Raw genomic sequence first — 18279 nt, 5'->3', positions numbered from 1 at the left:
CACATATGCAACTATTGAGATAAATAGCCATTAAAAAAAAACTGATGAAAAAGCACATAACCTGGAAAGGAAATTTATCATTGCACTCAAAGCAAAACACACAAAAACGGAACATATTCTTCTTAGGGTATTTTTAAATATTTTAATTAGAATCACTTTATAACAATGATAGGTACGAGGAAAGTTGTAGTTGTTGATAGAATTGTTTACCTGGACAATTTGTCATACCCAGATGGTATGAAATAGCTTGGAGGAGTGTTTTTATATTTTCATGCAAAAATGTTAAAATGAGAAGATAACTATAATAGAGACTACAGCAATGGTTTTCAATTTAGGGTGCACATACAATAGGGACTATGTGCTGCAGCTTCATGGGGTACACTGGGTGGGGGGAAAAGTAAGTCTTTGCAGTATCCATCTAAGTGGAAGTTAACAAGCTTACTGACTACGTGTGTAGGAACTTACAAAGCACACCCAGTTCAGAAAGCCTACTCTGCTCTGTGTGTCCTACAGCCATCATCATCATCATCATCCTCTTGATCCTGTACAGGACAGTCACATTGCTATGGGGGTCACAAGTCTATATATTATTAAAAAAAACTGGAAAGGAATACACAGATTAAAGTGATTATATTGCCTTACTGGAGTGGAGGAGAGCCTGCTCCATATTCAGTGGGCGACTGCTTTGTATTACAGATGAAACTTGCCAGCAGTGACAAGGATCAATAGCGACCATGATATGAAGACTTGGAGTTAGAAGGGGAGACCACTCTTCGTCACCTAAGTACCCCCCCACCCAGTTTTTTTTATTTTGTAAGGATAAGTTCACATAACGTATATTTTCAAATAATCATGGCCGTTGTTGCAAATTGCAACATCGGCCATGATCAATTGAAAATATACATTGCATTGAAGTCTATGGAATCCCGGCCCAAGTGTTCACTGAAGAGCAGCCGCACAAAATTGACTGCAGACAATATAAAGTGCGGTAATTGGAATGCGGACACATTTCTAAATTATAAAATTAAGCTCATCCGGCCGGTACTGCAGTACAGTATACAATATATGGTAAAATAAAGGATCACTGAAATTGTTAATTGGCCGATTGGATACACTGAATTAAAATAATCAATATTGCCCACACATTGCCCTATGTAAACAGCTGAAGTACATCAGGCAGGAATGAATTTAAAGAGGTCATCCAGCTTTAGAAAGACATGGCCACTTTCTTCCAGAGACAGCACCACTCTTGTCTCCTCTTTGTTTGCAGGTTTTGAAAGTCAGTCCATTGAAGCAAATGGAACTTATTTGCAAACCACACCTGAACTGGAGAAGAGAGTGGTGCTGTCTCTGAAAGAAATGTTTTTATAATGCTGGGTAACCCCATTAATGGGCCACACAAACAATCCAGCAATCCTTCACACGGCCCATCACACAAAGGATCAGGAACCGTTCACTGAGATCGGTGGCTGCCAAATGCAGGTTAGTGCACCATGTGAATGAGTCCTAACCTGATACACTGCTATATATGCATCTCCCTGGTCTTTGGGAATGGGAGCTGTTTATCATCAGTCTGTGATGTCTTTGGAGACATTTACTCTAAAGGCACAGAACATTAATACAATTTCAACTGACTCAAGGCCAGATTAATAATAAACTGGAGACATACAGTATGTTGTCTTACATTTATCCTTTTTTGCATTTATGGAGTTTTTGTTCTAGTTTCTTTCCTTACAACAGTAGCTGTGCTTCAATAGGGTACATATACTCTGAAGGTACTTAACAAAGAATAGTATTACTGAGAAACAAGGACCATGTGTAAAATTTAAAACCTGAATAAGATGGAATGTGTTTACGATTTAATTTAGTAGGCAGCTTTTCATCCTGTTCATGTGCCGTTCTTTATCAATACATAATGCAACAACAAATGAATAGATTAGCAAGCTACCCACCTTTTCTTCATCACCAAGACAATGCCCAGGAAGATGATAACAAAGAGAAGAATTCCGGCAATTACTCCAGCAATTTTCACTGTGTGATCTGACTGCTTTTCAGGTTCAGGATCTGGCTTACGAGTTGCAGAACCTAAATAGATCACATATTTAAAAAAGAAAAAAACAAAAGTACATGTTCAGTTAATCACATACGAGAAGTATAATACTGTACAGTATATTAGAACTGTTAAAGCAAAGCTGAAAAATTGACTGACTCTCCCTTATACTGGTGGGCATAAAGCATAAGAAAATACACTTTTAAGCTAGGTTCACACTACGTATATGTCCGGCCGCATATTTTTCGCGGCCGGACATATACGTGTAAAACTCCGGCCGGGATTTACGCTAGTTGCGGGCGGCTACGTATGGTCCGCGAACTTACGCCTGTAATGTACGTACGCTTCCCGAGCGGCGTATGTAGCGATCTGACAGCGGTATTTTACTTTGGCTAGCCCCGGACACCCCACAGAACCTTTTGGATCGGCAAATCAAAGTGTAAAAAAGAAGAAATCACCACTCCGTACGGGACCGCAACAATGGTCTGGTTCATTTTTTACGGCGCCGCATACGATCCGGGCGTAGGCTCTTACGTAGTGTGAACTGTGCAGCCGTAGATCCTATACTTTCCATTGTATGCAAACTATGTAAATCTCCGGCCGCTTATTCACGGAGCTTGCTACGGCCGGAAACTTACGTAGCGTGAACATAGCCTTAGGGTGCCTTCACACATACCGACTCGCAGCAAAAAACTCGCTGCGAGTTTCTGCTACGAGCCAAGATCCTGGAAGGCCCCTATCACTACATACAAGCAGTGGTCTGAAAGACCGCTGCGTGTATGTAATGCAGCCGCCCCCTTAACCCCTTCGGCTCCCGCACCGGTCCCGGTGTCTCCATACATTACCTGGCTCTGGCTGCACGGGGTCCCGACGTCTTGCTCTGCCGCCCAGCCAATCAGTCTGTTGCCCAGCCGCAGCCACTGATTGGCTGGGCGGCAGAGCAGGACCCCGTGCAGCCAAAGCCAGGTAATGTATGGAGACAGCGGTACCGGTGCGGGAGCCAAAGGGGTTAAGGGAGCGGCTGCATTACATACACGCAGCGGTCTTTCAGACCACTGCTTGTATGTAGTGATAGGGGCCTTCCAGGACCTCGGCTCGTAGCAGGAACTTGCAGCAAGTTTTTTGCTGTGAGTCGGTATGTGTGAAGGCACCCTTAGGGTAGCTTCACATGAACCAGAATTGCACCGGACGTCCCGCTCAGCCAGTCAGTGGTTGTGGTGGGACAGCGCACTGATTGGCTGAGCAGGACACCAGGGAACTGGAAGCCACAGAAGCACGCCGGAGAGTGGACTGGTAAATAATTCACCGGGCCACGGTGGGTTAATGGGAATAGGGTTTACTTACTCACAGCAGAATGGAAAATCCACAGTGAGTATGTAAACCCATATAAACTGACAGTACCTGGAATTGCAGCAGATCTCACTGCGGAACTTGCAGAGTGAAATCTACTGCGATTTCAGTACGTGTGGACCCACCTTAAATAAGATAAGATTTATTTTATAAGACTGGGTTCACACACTGTAAACAGTAATCTAATAATATGTTCCATTAGTCTATGGGAAGATGGCCATTATTGTACACATTGCTATTAGAGATTAACACAATCCGATCATGCTGGAGTCTGATCGTTCGGCACTCGAATACCGACATGCATCACTAATTGCTATAATTCCAACAGTGGAATTGGAATTACCCAATTTATATAGTTGGGAATATATTAAGAGGCCCTGTGTAATGTACTTACATTTAGACATATTGGCCCAGATTTAATAAACAGAAAGCAGACACTTTTTGAGTGATGTCACCCCCCTTCCCCTTATTTTAGCAAATTCTGAATTGGCTTTACAGATTGATTATGTTTTTCAGGTTTTTCTTGATTTTGCACGAAGACTGACAAAGCAGCTCAAACAAGAAAAAACTGTTAAATGGATTAAGGAAATTAAGGCACATAAAACTAGCATGATGAGTAACTAAGGCACTAATGTGTGGGGATTTTGAAAAATTGGTAAATCTGGGCACGGTATATGTCTTATCAAAGGAGATAAACAGAAGCTCACTTACAGATATATATTTTTTTCTCCACTAAAGCAGTAAAATACTTTGTGAATCTGTCAACCTTGCATTACAAATGCTAGTGCTAATGTAGCTACAGTACCAGCAAAAAAGAAAGATGAAGAATGGAAAGGTTAGAGCATTTCTTACTTACACATATGGTTACATTAATTTCAAAAGTAACTCTACTGCTAATTACAGATAATATCAAACTTAACAACATACTGCCCATCACATACTTTCTATGGCCATGTTCACACGTAGTAAGATACCGGCAGTTCTGTGACCCGGACGGGTCACGGAATGGCCGGTGTCAGAGAAGATCATCCCAGAGATGATCTTCACTGCCGCTGAATCCACTGATTTTCTGTGGCCATAATTCACTGAATAGCGGTTGCAGAAAACTGATATGTCAGTTTCTTGCGGCACCGCTAGGGATCCTGACCGGAGTGTATACTATGGGGGGGGGGGATTTATGAAGACTGGCGTACAAGCACGCAGGTCTTATATTAGGCTCCATCCCTTCTCCTCGGCAGGATTCACTAAGAGGTGCACGCCTCTTAGTGAATCTAGCCGGCCGGGCTCCCGAAACTACGCCCCGCATACTAAATCTGCGGAAGCAGGTGTAGATTTGGATTGTGATTTATGCCACGCCTCCTCCCCGCCTTGTCACATCCCCCCCAAGCTCCCCCAGCCCGCCCATTGGGCAAGAGGGGCGTACAGCAGGCGTACGCCAGGGATAAGGGGTGAATCTGCACCTTCTCCCTGGCGTATACCTCAGGCGGACAATTCATAAATGTCCCCCTATGTGTATACACTCCGGCCAGGATTCCCTAGAAGGCAACACTACGTAAGTTCCGTAGTAATCACGGCCATTGTAACGAAACTTACGTGGTGTGAACATAGCCTAAAAATGGACACCTTTGCACTATTTTTTTTCTTACTGTTTGTTCTTTTAAATCTTCAGAAAGTTCCAGAGATTTGTCATTTACGTCTATTAAAAAATCTCCAGTCTTCTAGTACTTATCAGCTGCTGTATGTCATAGATATAGACATAGATATAGATATGTAGGACATGCAGCAGCTGATTAGTACTGGAAGACATGAGATTTTTTAATAGAAGTAAATTACAAATCTCTGTGACTGGCACCAGTTGATTTAAAGGAAAAACAAAACAAAACATTTCACTCGAGTACCCCTTTAAGTAACTGTCTGAATAGTCATCATTACAAATGTATAACTATTTAGCTACTCAGAGAAAGATAAGATAAAATCATCAGATGGGCTTTCTGTCCAGCGTAAAGGTGGACAGTTATCTCTCTTGTCCCCCCCATATGCAGCGTTCTGCCGACAGTTATCTCTCTTGTCCCCCCATATGCAGGAATGGTTGGCACAGCCAAGTATTTCTGTTGTATCCATGGATAGGGGAAGGATAAGCCGAGAACAAAGGCCACAAGCAGCGGTGGGTATTACTGACAAAAGTATGGAGACCATAAGTTAACCACTTTATGGTGAAATTTTCCTATGTACAGTATTGGTAACTGTACTCACAGCCCTTACAGACAGCAGCTCCCTGTGTACTTTATAGAGCTAAAATCAGACTCCCCTCCTCAAGGCTGTGCTGCCCTGCTCTGTGGTAAGTCTGTCCATAAGATGGCAGACATGAAGGTGCATGTGACCATGCATCGCCCAGTGTCTACCGCTGAGCCTGTATATGCCTATGAAGGACACACAGAGACAGGGTAAATGGGAGGCCTTCCTTTATTATGTCAGCTTTTGTAAGAAATCCCTTGTGCAAACAAACCTTCTGGTATCCCCCTGCAGCTGTGTATGTTATCTTACTGGGGTCATTCTAGGTCCCGACATTTTGGAGAAGTTTAATCCAAAACAAATATGCAAACCAGCTAGTTAGCAGCACTCATGTGCATAATCTGGTTTGCATATTTGTTGTGGATTAAACTTCTTCAAAACGGTAGGACCTAGAAAAAAAGAAGATTGACAGCAGAAAGCATGCAGCTGCAGGGGGATATCAGCAATTTTGTTTGCACAAACCTGATGATAGTTTCCCTTTAAAGGGAACCTGTCACCCCCGTGCCGGGGTGACAGGCTCCCGACCCCCCGTTAGAGACCCCTATACTTACCTCATCGCGCCGGGTCCCGCTTCTGAAGATGGTCGGGTCCCGGAGATCTCAGCCGCCGCAGCCCGGTGCGCGCGCTGAGAGATGAGTCCAACGCTCATAGAGAATGACGGAGCGCTGGACTCTCCTGTCATTCTCTATGGGTGTTGGACTCATCTCTCAGCGCGCGCACCGGGCTGCGGCGGCTGAGATCTCCGGGACCCGACCATCTTCAGAAGCGGGACCCGGCGCGATGAGGTAAGTATAGGGGTCTCTAACGGGGGGTCGGGAGCCTGTCACCCCGGCACGGGGGGTGACAGGTTCCCTTTAAATGATTTAACAAAGATTTGAATGGTTTTTTTCTTCTTTTTTTTTTCTTCTTGCAATTTTTTCATTTTGGATTCCTTATAGTTAAAGGGGTATAGCACTTAAACATAACTTTTCAAATGTTGCGTCCCATGGTGAAACCAACAATTACTTTCATATGTGTTATTGTCTATTCAGTCTACTTCCCCCAGTTCAGAGCTGCTGCTTTCTGCTAAAAACAAAAAAAAACAGTGTGAGCTTTTCTCTACATCTTCCCCTCCTCCTACTTCCCATCCAAGAAGGTTAATGTAAACAAGTCTCTGGCCGGCTTTATCTGAAACTTTGTAGCTTCTTTGTGATGCTGGCAGGGTTAATCTGAGGTAAAGATGCTGATGAACTCACAGTGATTATCCCACCTAGCATTACAAAGTTGCAGGATAGAGACTTGTTTACTTCAGCCATCTCAGAAGTGTGTGTGGGGGGGGGGAGAGGGGGAGATGGAAAGAATAGCTCACACACATTTTTTTTTTTTGGTCTTCATCAGAAAGCAGCAGGTCAGAGCTGGGGGAAAGAGACTGAATACGTAATAACAAATATGGAATAAATTGTAAATCTCATCATGGGCAGCAACACATAAAAAGTTATGTTTCAGCGGAGAAACCCTTTAAGGGATGACAGGTTGTGTATGTACTGTAACTTTGAAGTGACTACATTAATTGTGTGCCAGAAGCATATAAGGTTATTCCAGGTTGGTACATGAACAAATAAATCAATGTTTGCTGCCACTCCAATAGAGTCTGTGTCCCTATTATAAAAGCATAAAGCATAAAGGTCTTGTGACAAACACTGATTTATTTCACTAAAGTTCTTGATCTCCACCAAGGCAGCACAACTTGTCCTGTGTCTGCAAATCACAAAGAGCCAAGCCCAAACATCAGATCATCTCATGCATTTCATTACATCTCATGCTTTCTTGTTACTGACAAATCTACCACATTAACAACATAATACGTGTCTAGCCTTCCCTTCTATGTGATTTGCTGGATGATTTTCCTTCATTATTTCTCCTAAATGAAGCTGTAATTCTATAACATATTAGCTGAAACACCTGGAAATTTGTGATAAGCTCATTTGCCATGCATTTCACCAGCAATTGTTTTTCAGTACAATAGCCTATTTTTGCCTTTGGAAATTAAAATCTAGGTCACATCTGGTAGTCAAAAGACTCCTTCTAAGCAATTTATTCACAAAGTGGGAAGCAGCTGAGTATCATACCACTGGCACCCACATTTAATATCTGCCTAAATGAGATAACCAGTGCCTTGCAGCGGCTACTGTCTTAGCTTTCCCCAGCTCCCTTATTTCTAAAGTCCTGTTTACACTGTTTATTGTATAATGTGATGGAATGTCAAATCCACGTCTGATAGAATATCCATTCTCTGTTCTAAATGAATTTAAGATGAAAAACATAACAGATGCAATGTTCAATTCACTAAAACCAATCCTTTCTATACCAGTTTTTTCACCAAGGCCTCCAATTTTTTAATCAAATTGTGACAGTATTCATCATGTGAGTTGTCACAAAGAAGAAAGATGGTCTAGAAATTGGAATTTACTTAAGAAAGTCTGAAAATGATGCTTTTTCACAAGGAATTGATGACACTGAAAAAGTTACAATTTTTTAAAAACTTTTTTTCCCCTTATAAATGATATTCAGCATACATTGTGAAGCACAGAAATGTAGACTGTGCCAGGCAGCACCTTGGGTACTCTCCAGATTTCAGCCTCTGGCTTCTGCCTACTGAGTTGTCCTTTTCTGAATAGCTCTTTGTTTATGCCAGCAGCCCACCAGCTCAAGACATGGTGTCAGCATTCGGGTCTCTCTACTAAATGCACTCTCTGCAGGTTACTTTTGCACAACAGTTGGTTACTCTGCATTCTGGGCACCAGTATCAAACCCTCCAGTGGCCATTGGTTTCTCCAACCCCCACCTCTCAGCATGATGGAACAACACTGATTGATTGCCACAATACGGGGCATCATTTTAGTGTCAGGTACTATGTGAGCCCATGCTGATGCTTGGAACCCCTCCCTACAAGATACCATGTCTACTGGGGACACTGGCAGGGTAACACAACAACAATTGAGGTATATGAGGGTTATCCCCCATACACATGTGTGACACTTTTCAATGCAAAGGGATCTGTCAATAAACGCATAATACGCAGCATGGGGTCAGTCTGGATAACACGTATTATACAGAAATGACCTGTTAACTCTCTTGACATTTTTTTTTTCTTTTTTAGAAAATAAATGTGCTGGCTATTGAATAACAATTATAAATAATCCATTATTTGTTCTGAATTGTTCAGTTTCAATCTCTTCTAGAAATAGTACACAACTGGGTGTTACCTTTGCTCAAAATAGGTTTGTCCCCAAGACTGTCAGCACTGACTGGGCACTGTCACGGCATGTTGGGGTACCCCCCTCCCCCCCCCCCCCCCCCCCCCCCCAGCAGATTACACCCAGTGGTCAAGTTCATATTTTATAAAAGAAATAATACAAGGCAAAGCGCTTAAAAAGATGTGCCTGGATTTTATTTCATGGGAAACATTTTTTTTTAAAATAAAACAGATGTTTCAAGAGAGCTGACAGGTCCTCTTAAAACAATCAGCTGGTTTCACGCCAGGGCCTTTTCAACCAGACTAATGCTAGGATCTTTAAAGTGGCTGTCCTCCATAGAGTTTGATGAGGCAAAGGTGGAGAATAAAAAAGAAAGCCACTTTAGCTCATTACTAAACAGGTCCACTAAAGAGCACCTTAGCAGCATCCCATCATGGGGCATGACATCCTATTAATGTTTTTTATATATATATATATATATATATATATATATTGTATTCAAACTACTATTTAAACTACTGTCCTGTGAGATACTGTACTATGCTTTACATACATACATTTCAGATGTATGAATTAAATATCATGATTTCAATCTTGTGGTGCCAGGAAGGTATTTAGTACATAGACAAAATGCCTAAATACCTCATCAGTGGGACAAATGATATACTATACAATGTTACTTTTGCCCTTGCCTTGTCTTTAAGGCTAGGTCCACACCAGCCATTTTTATCTTTTTATTTTGTCCCCTGTCCCTTTAGTCTAAAATGAAAAATGAAGTAACATATCAATAGGCAACAATCACACATTTTCTATTCTTTTTTTTCTTTAACTTCTATGTTTCTCCATGGCAATGGGCATTAAAAAGATAAAAAAAAGACTGTCTAATCGTGATTGACCATAGCAACCAATCACACCTCAGCTTACATTTTGTATTCTGCTCTTAAAAAATGAAATTGATATGCGATGGGATGCTTTGGGTAACACAGACAAATTTTAGACAGTATTGTAATCTAAACCTGCAGTTATTTGCCTTTTTATGTGTCCACTAAATAACACTAATTATCCAAGTTCATGTAACCAACATGTAGCCAGAAGGGAGAATAAATGCAGATTAAGATTACATAGGGTGTACAGGGCAGCCACGAATCTTTGCTGAGAGAACCAGGGAGAAACAAGGGAGATAAAGGGGCTCATAACTATAAGTCTACTGTATTCTTGCTCCCATTAGGAAAACACAGTATTTTTGTGTTGTTTGGGCTAATAGGAGAACCTGGTACAAGACAATGCTGCTCTTAAGGCCCTTTTACATTGGCTGATTATCATTAACAAGGATTTTAAGGAACACTTATTCAGCTGACTTGAAGTTTAGTTTGGCCGAAAAAATCGTTATCAGCCATCTGTCTAAACAGGAGGCCGAGAATTTATTTAAACAATTCAGTGATCATTAAAGCGATCCGGCCCTGTAAGGCACTGCAAGCAAGTGCCGATCTCGCTGATTGGTGCCTGTTTGCGCTTTTACCCACCCGCATAGCAGCCATTATAGCTGCATAGCAGAGTTATAGAGTTACCTCTTGTAATGCAGCTGTTGTCAAGATATCCTGGCTGATATCAAAGACAATGACTGCACAGAGTCTTCAATATTTATGAGAACCTGCTGACTACTCATTGAAAACTGTCAACTTACACAGTTATCTAATTGAGATCCTGCAGCTGTTGCAAAACTACAATTCCTATCATGCCTGGAAAGCTAAAGCTTTGGCTGTCCAGGCATAATGAGAGTTGTAGTTTTGCAACATCTGGAGGTCTGCCATTTTGACGCTCTATCCTATACTATATATAAGCAGGCAGCTGTCAATCAGCAGCCACCATTTTCCCACAGCCAACTGAATTGCACTCAAATGATATTTATATTTCAACATAAACCTTATAGCAATAGACGGAGACACATTAGTAAGCACCATAAGGCTATGTTCACACACTGTCAAAATGACAGCTGTTTTTATTCGACATCTGTCATTACTCCTATAATGACTGTTGTTTGCCATTAAATGATGGCCATCCATTGAAAACAGCCATCATTTTGATGGTGTATGAACACAGCCTAAGGCTGCGTTCACACTACGTATATTTCAGTCAGTATATTTCAGTCAGTATTGCAACCAAAACCAGGAGTGGATTAAAAACACAGAAAGGATCTGTCCACACAATGTTGAAATTGAGTGGATGGCCGACATATAACAGTCAATAACTGCCATTATTTCAATATAACAGCCGTTTTTCTAAAATAACAGCAAATATTTGCCATTAAATGGCGGCCATCCACTCAATTTTAATATTGTGTGAACAGATCCTTTCTGTGTTTTTAATCCACTCCTGGTTTTGGTTGCAATACTGACTGAAATATATTGACTGAAATATACATATACTGACTGAAATATACATAGTGTGAACGCAGCCTTTAAGGCTGGATACATATGTAGCAGCTTTATAATATATATTTTTTTTTTTACTGCTGCAGGGTTTTATTATTTTTCAATATAGCGAGTGGTTGATGGGTGACACGACTAGTACAAACAAATGTACTACTATCTACAGTCTGATGGCTGTGCAAACAAAGCCTCATACAGACTGACCTAAATTGGACACTCGCTTCTACAAATGATCAGTAATTTACATAAAACATTCTCTTTTCATGGATCAAATAAATGAATCTCTACTTGTCTTATTGAGTTCTGGGTGAAGAATATATTTTTCATGCTGAAACAGTCAGCTATGCAACAGTCAACGCACTTTGATGTGCTGTAATGTCACTTGTGACTTATTGCCTCTTTATGCATGTAATGTTTATCATTTTTGTGCCATGACAGTTTCATCCATAAAGCAATATACTAACAAGAATATGAGCATTTGGGAGTTACATTATTGCAGATTTTTCTTTCAGCTCAAAAAATTCACAGTGCCAAATATTTTACATTTCTGAATATTTTAAATCTTTAAATTTGTGTTGAGTGTTGTAGAGTAAGGACCTATCTATCTATCTATCTATCTATCTATCTATCTATCTATCTATCTATCTATCTATCTATCTATCTATCCATTTATCTTTCATTTGAAAAAATAACATTTAAAAATTACTTTTGCTTAACTGGTGCCAGAAAGTTATAGAGGATTGTAAATTAGTTCCATTTATCTATTTATAGCTGTATTTAAAACACTCACAGATAAATTGCACATCCAGTCATGAGAGCCCTTCCCCAATACAAATACTCTCCTGGTCCGGCACAGTCTTCCAGCATTCATTCTCCCAGCTCCCTCTCTGTGACAGCCAGGTGAGTATATGTGTGTGTGTGTGTGTGTAGGGGGGGGCGGCATAAAGGAGTCATGGGGCCCTGTACAGTTTTTTCTATGGGGCCCAGAAATCCAAGCTAAGCCCCTTTCTTTCGGTACTCATCAGCTACTGTATAATGCAGGAATTGATGTATTATTCCCATTCTATTCTTTACACAGTGCTTTCTGCTGCCATCTCTCTCCGTGTCAGGAACTGTCCAATGCAGTAACAAATCATTACTGTATCAGACTGAAAAGAATATACCCCTTCCTGCACGGCATATAGCAACAGATTTAAAAACATGTCTTCTTCTCTGAAGTACTCCTTTGTCGTCACAACCTAGTAGAAAGTACCGGACTCAGCTGATGGATTGCCCGCTAGGAGCGGTAAGGCAGCACTGCTGGGCCACAGGGATGGGTAGGTAGAGCTTCTTTATTATGTTACCCTCTACCTGCAGTCAATTTTTTATGTTGTTTTATGTTAAGTCTAGTTGCTACATAATGGTTGCGACACAGATTCAATTGCTCCCTTTTAGAAAGAGGTCACATGACATAGCATCTATGGCAAATATTCCACCAATTACAAATAAAGTTGTAAAGTTTTTCATCATATTGTCATTCTTGTACAGTGTATACTAACTAACTAAATCAAAATCAGGCCTCAATTCTGTAAAAAGCTTTAGTACGACTTCCAATATGGTGCATGGAACTTCTGCTGTACCTCTGTATGCTTCCCATTTCCTTTCATTCATATTCCTTCCTATTTCTTCACTTGACTGACAGGCATTCTGTGTATTTGTGACATTAAAAGGAATCTTTTAGCTACAATTTTCGTTCCAAACTTTTGACACTGTGAGCTCAAGGAGACACGTGGTACCTTCAATTTATCAGTCTGTGCTCCCAGAAATTAGAAAATTGCTTCTCTCCTCTTGTATAAAGAGTCGGAGAAGCATTCCCAAGCCCTTGAAGCACTGTGGACTGTGAAACCTCCCCCCTCCCCCTAACAGCCCTGTTTCTGATTGGTTCCTGGAAGCTGATCTCAGTTTGCAAATCTTGGAAGGAGGTGTTACAGCACTCAGCACTTGAGGGGCTTGGAAACACCTCTTTGACTCTGAACAGAATGTGCTACATTCTAGAAGCACTGTAAGAAATATTCCATGTACCATGTGGAAGCACAGCAAGGTATCATGTGTGCCCTAACAGCTTTCTGACAATGTCAGCACTTAGGAACATACCTTGAAGATTAAAGATTCCCTTTAATTTAGTATACTGGTAATGCTAATTGGTCCAAGTAACATCCTGAAACAATACAGCACTAAGTGTATGCGTTTGTGTTCTAGGATCTAGTAACAGCACATTTCCTTAATGATAACTCAGAACCTTCTAAAGTTGTTCACATTCTAATCGTAAAATTGCTAACATGAGAACAGACCAGGAGGTCTTAATACTTTCTTATCCTCTAACTCTGCCTGCTCTGCAAGCAAAGCCCCTGTATTCATAAAAGTAATGGATGAAATAATATTGGTTTGCAGCAGCTGTTCTCATTTCAGCTGATATAAAAACTAGTGTATTTAGTTGTTTTAAGAAAATATCATGCATAATTGCAAGCAAGTCTGGATGTTTTTCCATATCGTGGTTACAAAATGCACGGTGACCCATTCATGAATGATTTGTCACTGTCCAAATATGTTGTCTGCAGAAGGCAGATAATACATGGGCTTCACTGAGACAATTTATTTCCTATGTGCTCAGCTACAGAAATGTGCTTCAGAGACAAACCGTTTTTATGGAAACTTTTGCCCTAATTTCTTTGTAAACAACATTCGATTTTGAAACTATAAATGCAGTAAAAACATTTACTAAAACTGAACAATTTCTATATAAAAGAAGTTCAATTATCTTTACTGCCACTGAAATGTAGATCCCGCTAACAATGGCCATCAAATTGATAAATTGGGACAATTACAAGGAATGGTAACGCTAATGTTTTCTCAAAAGGGTTAATGCAATTTGTATCAATAATTTTTATTTGGTGCTGTTTCTTAAATGGTCTGCAGTGTGTTCACATAATAAACCGTTTCATTTATACAGTAACTATAGCCAATCAGGTTATATGTATGTCTATTATCTACCTATCTAGACTGGTATCCACTTGTATGTAGATTCAAATAACCAAAGACTGAAATGTGCAATGTTCATGGGTGGAAAAAAAACACAAAAAAACATTAAAAATTACTAATGAATTCTTGGACCCAGATATCCAATTATAGAGCAATGTCCCCAAACTATAGCGCAATGTCCCGAAAAAATACCTACACAGAGTTACAATCACAATTCAGTCCCTCATAAATATCTTCCCTTGTGTTTCAGTTCTGGTCCTTCAATAAACTCAACTCAAAGGAACTAAAAATCACTTAAGCTGATAATACTACCTTTTTAATCCTCCATTGGGCTTGTAGGCAAAGCTTTCTAAGAACATTATCCATTGTCTGATGGTTTACATGTAGAAATGTACAAGTATTATTCAACAGAATGACTGGGAGGGACGCTTAATACTGGACTACTAGGAGCCTGTGTGCCTATAGCCATTTGAGCCTAGTCTGTGTTCGAACACTCAAAATTCCCCCCTGAAGTTTTGTTTGGTACTCGAACATTGTTCGGTCTCCAAGCAAAAACAGGGGAGATAACTGCTAGCTGAACTATTGCTTCCCCACAGAATCCCCCAAGTACACCCCCCAATACACTTTATACTAACAGCAGTCCAGTGCAGGAGGAGAATGAGAGCAGCCCCGGAGCTCCTGCACAGTGATGTCCTCCCTCTCCAGGCAACTGCTGTGTCCTCTAAGCAGCTAAGCGCGCTGGCCGCCTGGAGAAGGAGGACATCACTTTGCAGGATCTCGGGGTCACCATTCACCGATGGCACCTCGAAATGCCTGGCAGGGAGCCCCTCTCTGGCTGCCACCCACCGGTTCAGAGCAGGGATTCCTGTCATTATCACAGGAATCCCCGCTCCTTTACAGTAAGTAGTGGTGCATGATGCACAGCTACTTACTGCTTGTCTTTGCACTTTGTGGGGTGAGCCCTCCGCACCTGACCCATGGGGTGTAAAAAACGATTAAACAAACTTACATTGTTTTCTGTGGGAACACATAGTTCGGTTCTGAAACTATTCGGTTCTGGAACAGCCACCCAGAACTGTTTGTGTTCGAGAACAGAGGTATTACTGCCTAATTCACACTATACTTATTATTTACATTAGTTGCTGGCATACATTGTACCAGGTATTTTTTTCAATAGAAAGTGCAATAATTCCTATGACTTTTTAGCACTTTAAAAGGGTATTCCCATTTCAACTAATATAGCAAACTAATATAGTAGGACTATTTAAATATTTTTGCAAGCGCATTCATTTAGTAAACTTGCCTCCTTCTACTGATATGTCTGCTCCTTTCCTGCCATTATAGATAGCTCATTGTCTAGGCTACCAAGCACTGCTCTTCTCTAAAGGCAATGGTCTGTCTGGTGTATGTACAGCTATAATGTGGGTATAGACAATGAGTGGTTTAAATGGAGGTGTGTCACTGAGGGGAGGGGATATGGTCACACTGGGGGGTGGCAAGCCCACCCCCAGTGCATAGAGCCAGGCTGGTGTGTGGCAAAAGAATGGCTCTGAGAATAAGACCAGAGTGGCGTTTTAAAAAAAGGATTGTACCACTGAGATTTCCATGCCAGCGCCGATCAGCTAATCGGCTTAAGTAAAAAAAAAAAAGTGATATACCAGATGGTGCATTTCCTGTAACTATATTAGTGGAGACGGGAATGCCCCTTTAAGTAGACCACTCAATATATATATATATATATATATATATATATATATATATATATACACCTCCGTTTTCCCCGAGTCCCAGCATCCTCATTTTGTAGACTCAAATGTAGGTTCACTCAAATGATGAATCACAGCTAGGTGAAGCACAGAAACTTCTTTTTCTCCAGTTGGAATATGTTTCTGTAATATTGTATGCCCATGTACCATGAGCAGTGACAATTAAATCAATAATAGCTATGTCTTTTACTTTTCTGTCCTCCTACCCAGAAACTGAATTAAATTTAAATGGGTACAAAGACAACTTGTGCAAGTAGTGGGCAATAGACTAATGGGTCAATTTCTTCTGACCACTGCCTAGTAACAAGTGCTATAGTTCACTATTTAAGCCAGTCATTTCCTTATTTCCTCTACCAGTATGTGTTACTCCCTGGAAATTGCTACTTTTATCTCTAAGTTAAAAAATATTTAGCAAAAGTATAAAGTATATCATATTGCTTGTCCCGTTTTATATATTGATTATCTAAAAGTTCCTGTCACTATCACCTAGGTCAACCCTTACCAGAATTCCAAGGAACCCCCAAGGATCCCGGAAACTCTGGTTGAGAATACTCTGGTAATTACGTTTTTTTCAGTGTTAACAGCTATAAAATAACAGATTACGAGAAGCTTTAAAAAAAAGAACATCTCACACAATACACATAATAATTGCATGCAGTGAGTAACATTGATTTTATGACACATAAATGGAATGAATTGGTAGTACTACATTTCTTATTTGCAAAAGCAAGTGCAAAGCTAAAAAAAAAAAAAAAAAAAAAAAAAAAAAGACAAAACAAAAAAAGCAAATTAACAATCACATGTGAAGAAATAAGCAGAATACTGCAGAATGGTTTGGTTATGGGAATGATAATGATGAGAAGAGGCAGAAGAAATGAAAAATGAGTTGTGTGTACTTGAATGTCTGACCTGTTAGTTGGTCGTCGCCTGCAGCAGGGGCGATGCGAATGTATGGTGTTGTAAGCTGAGTCACGATTATCGCAGCTAAGGCAAAGGAAGAATTCCGGGTCAGCATGCATGAGGAGGAGAAGAAAAGCCAGACTGAAGCAAGGCCGACAAGAATACTGTCAATGTTTCACCAACTCTGCAACATCATACTACCAAAACACCACATTTTCTAGCTGAGAGTAGAAAACAGAATGGAGGAGAGAAGAGTTCACTGTGAAATGATTCAGTAATTCTCTTGTTAGAATTTGTGAAAAATGAAGACATGCAATTTATTGTAGATTCCAACATAGACTATGCATCCCCTTATGTTTACAATGGATATTATAATAACCTTTATTATGTTTAGCTCCATTCACACTCACAAAGCCAATGAAGCACAAACACATAGCAGCGAGTGGGCTGAGTAATTGTAAGTAGTGCAAAAACAAGTGCAAGAACTGTAATGTGTTTAGTGTGTAAGCTAATTCATATACCTTCAGCCAACAGGCTATGTTCACATAACCTTGCGTTTTGGCCATTTTACAGCTGTCTTTTTGGACCGCCATCATTTTGAGACAAAAATACAGCCATAGGCTATGTTTCCACTACATAGGTTCCGTAGTAATCACGGCCGTTGTAGCAACGGCCGTGATTACTACAGGACTTACATAGTGCTGATTTCTAAGGAATCCTGGCCGGAGTGTATACACATACAGAAACGAATATGTCAGTTTTCTGCAGCCGCTATTCATTGAATAGTGGCCACAGAAAACCTGTCACTGCACACAATGGAGCGTGCGTCTCTGGCCTCACATTCCTTTGTGAGCAGCGGAAAATTCCAATGCAGGCGCGCACAGATGCACCCCCATCCGAATTCAGCGGCACTAAAGATCATCTGGCCAGTAATACGGTGCTGGCCGGGATGATCTTTTCTGACACACGGCCAGTGTCTTACTAAGTGGGAACATAGTCATATTATGCAAAATACGGCTGTATTTAAAAAAAAGGCATATTTTTTGCCTCAAAATTGCAGCTTTCCAAAAATACAGCCATAAAACAGTCAAAACATGATGTTGTGTGAACATAGCCCTATACAGTACTTTTTATTGTTATGTACTATTCTCGACTAACATGGCCGTTGCTTCTTCTTTTCAGATTCGACTAGTTTTTTTCTTTATTCATTTCCATTAAGCAACTAATCATATAATATT

The 18279-nt window shown here is 40.6% G+C and overlaps 1 protein-coding gene across 4 annotated transcripts in view; it reads right to left on the bottom strand.

Moving 5' to 3' along the window:
* The window catches only part of PTPRM (protein tyrosine phosphatase receptor type M), a 597029-nt gene that overhangs the window by 179196 nt on the left and 399554 nt on the right, over nt 1-18279 (bottom strand). For 2 of the 4 annotated variants that reach the window (XM_069957755.1, XM_069957756.1), the window contains exons 14-15: nt 17051-17125; nt 1953-2085 (exon numbers count right to left, since the gene is read on the bottom strand). In XM_069957755.1, coding sequence (XP_069813856.1) covers nt 1953-2085; nt 17051-17125 — 208 coding nt within the window. The remainder of the gene's footprint in view (nt 1-1952; nt 2086-17050; nt 17126-18279) is intronic. The other 2 variants (XM_069957757.1, XM_069957758.1) reach the window with 1 other exon arrangement.

The sequence above is a fragment of the Dendropsophus ebraccatus genome, chromosome 2, assembly GCF_027789765.1.
Source record: "Dendropsophus ebraccatus isolate aDenEbr1 chromosome 2, aDenEbr1.pat, whole genome shotgun sequence".
NCBI lineage: Eukaryota > Metazoa > Chordata > Amphibia > Anura > Hylidae > Dendropsophus > Dendropsophus ebraccatus.
The sequence above is the reverse complement of the archived record's forward strand: the minus strand, read 5'-3'. Positions and strand labels throughout refer to the sequence as shown.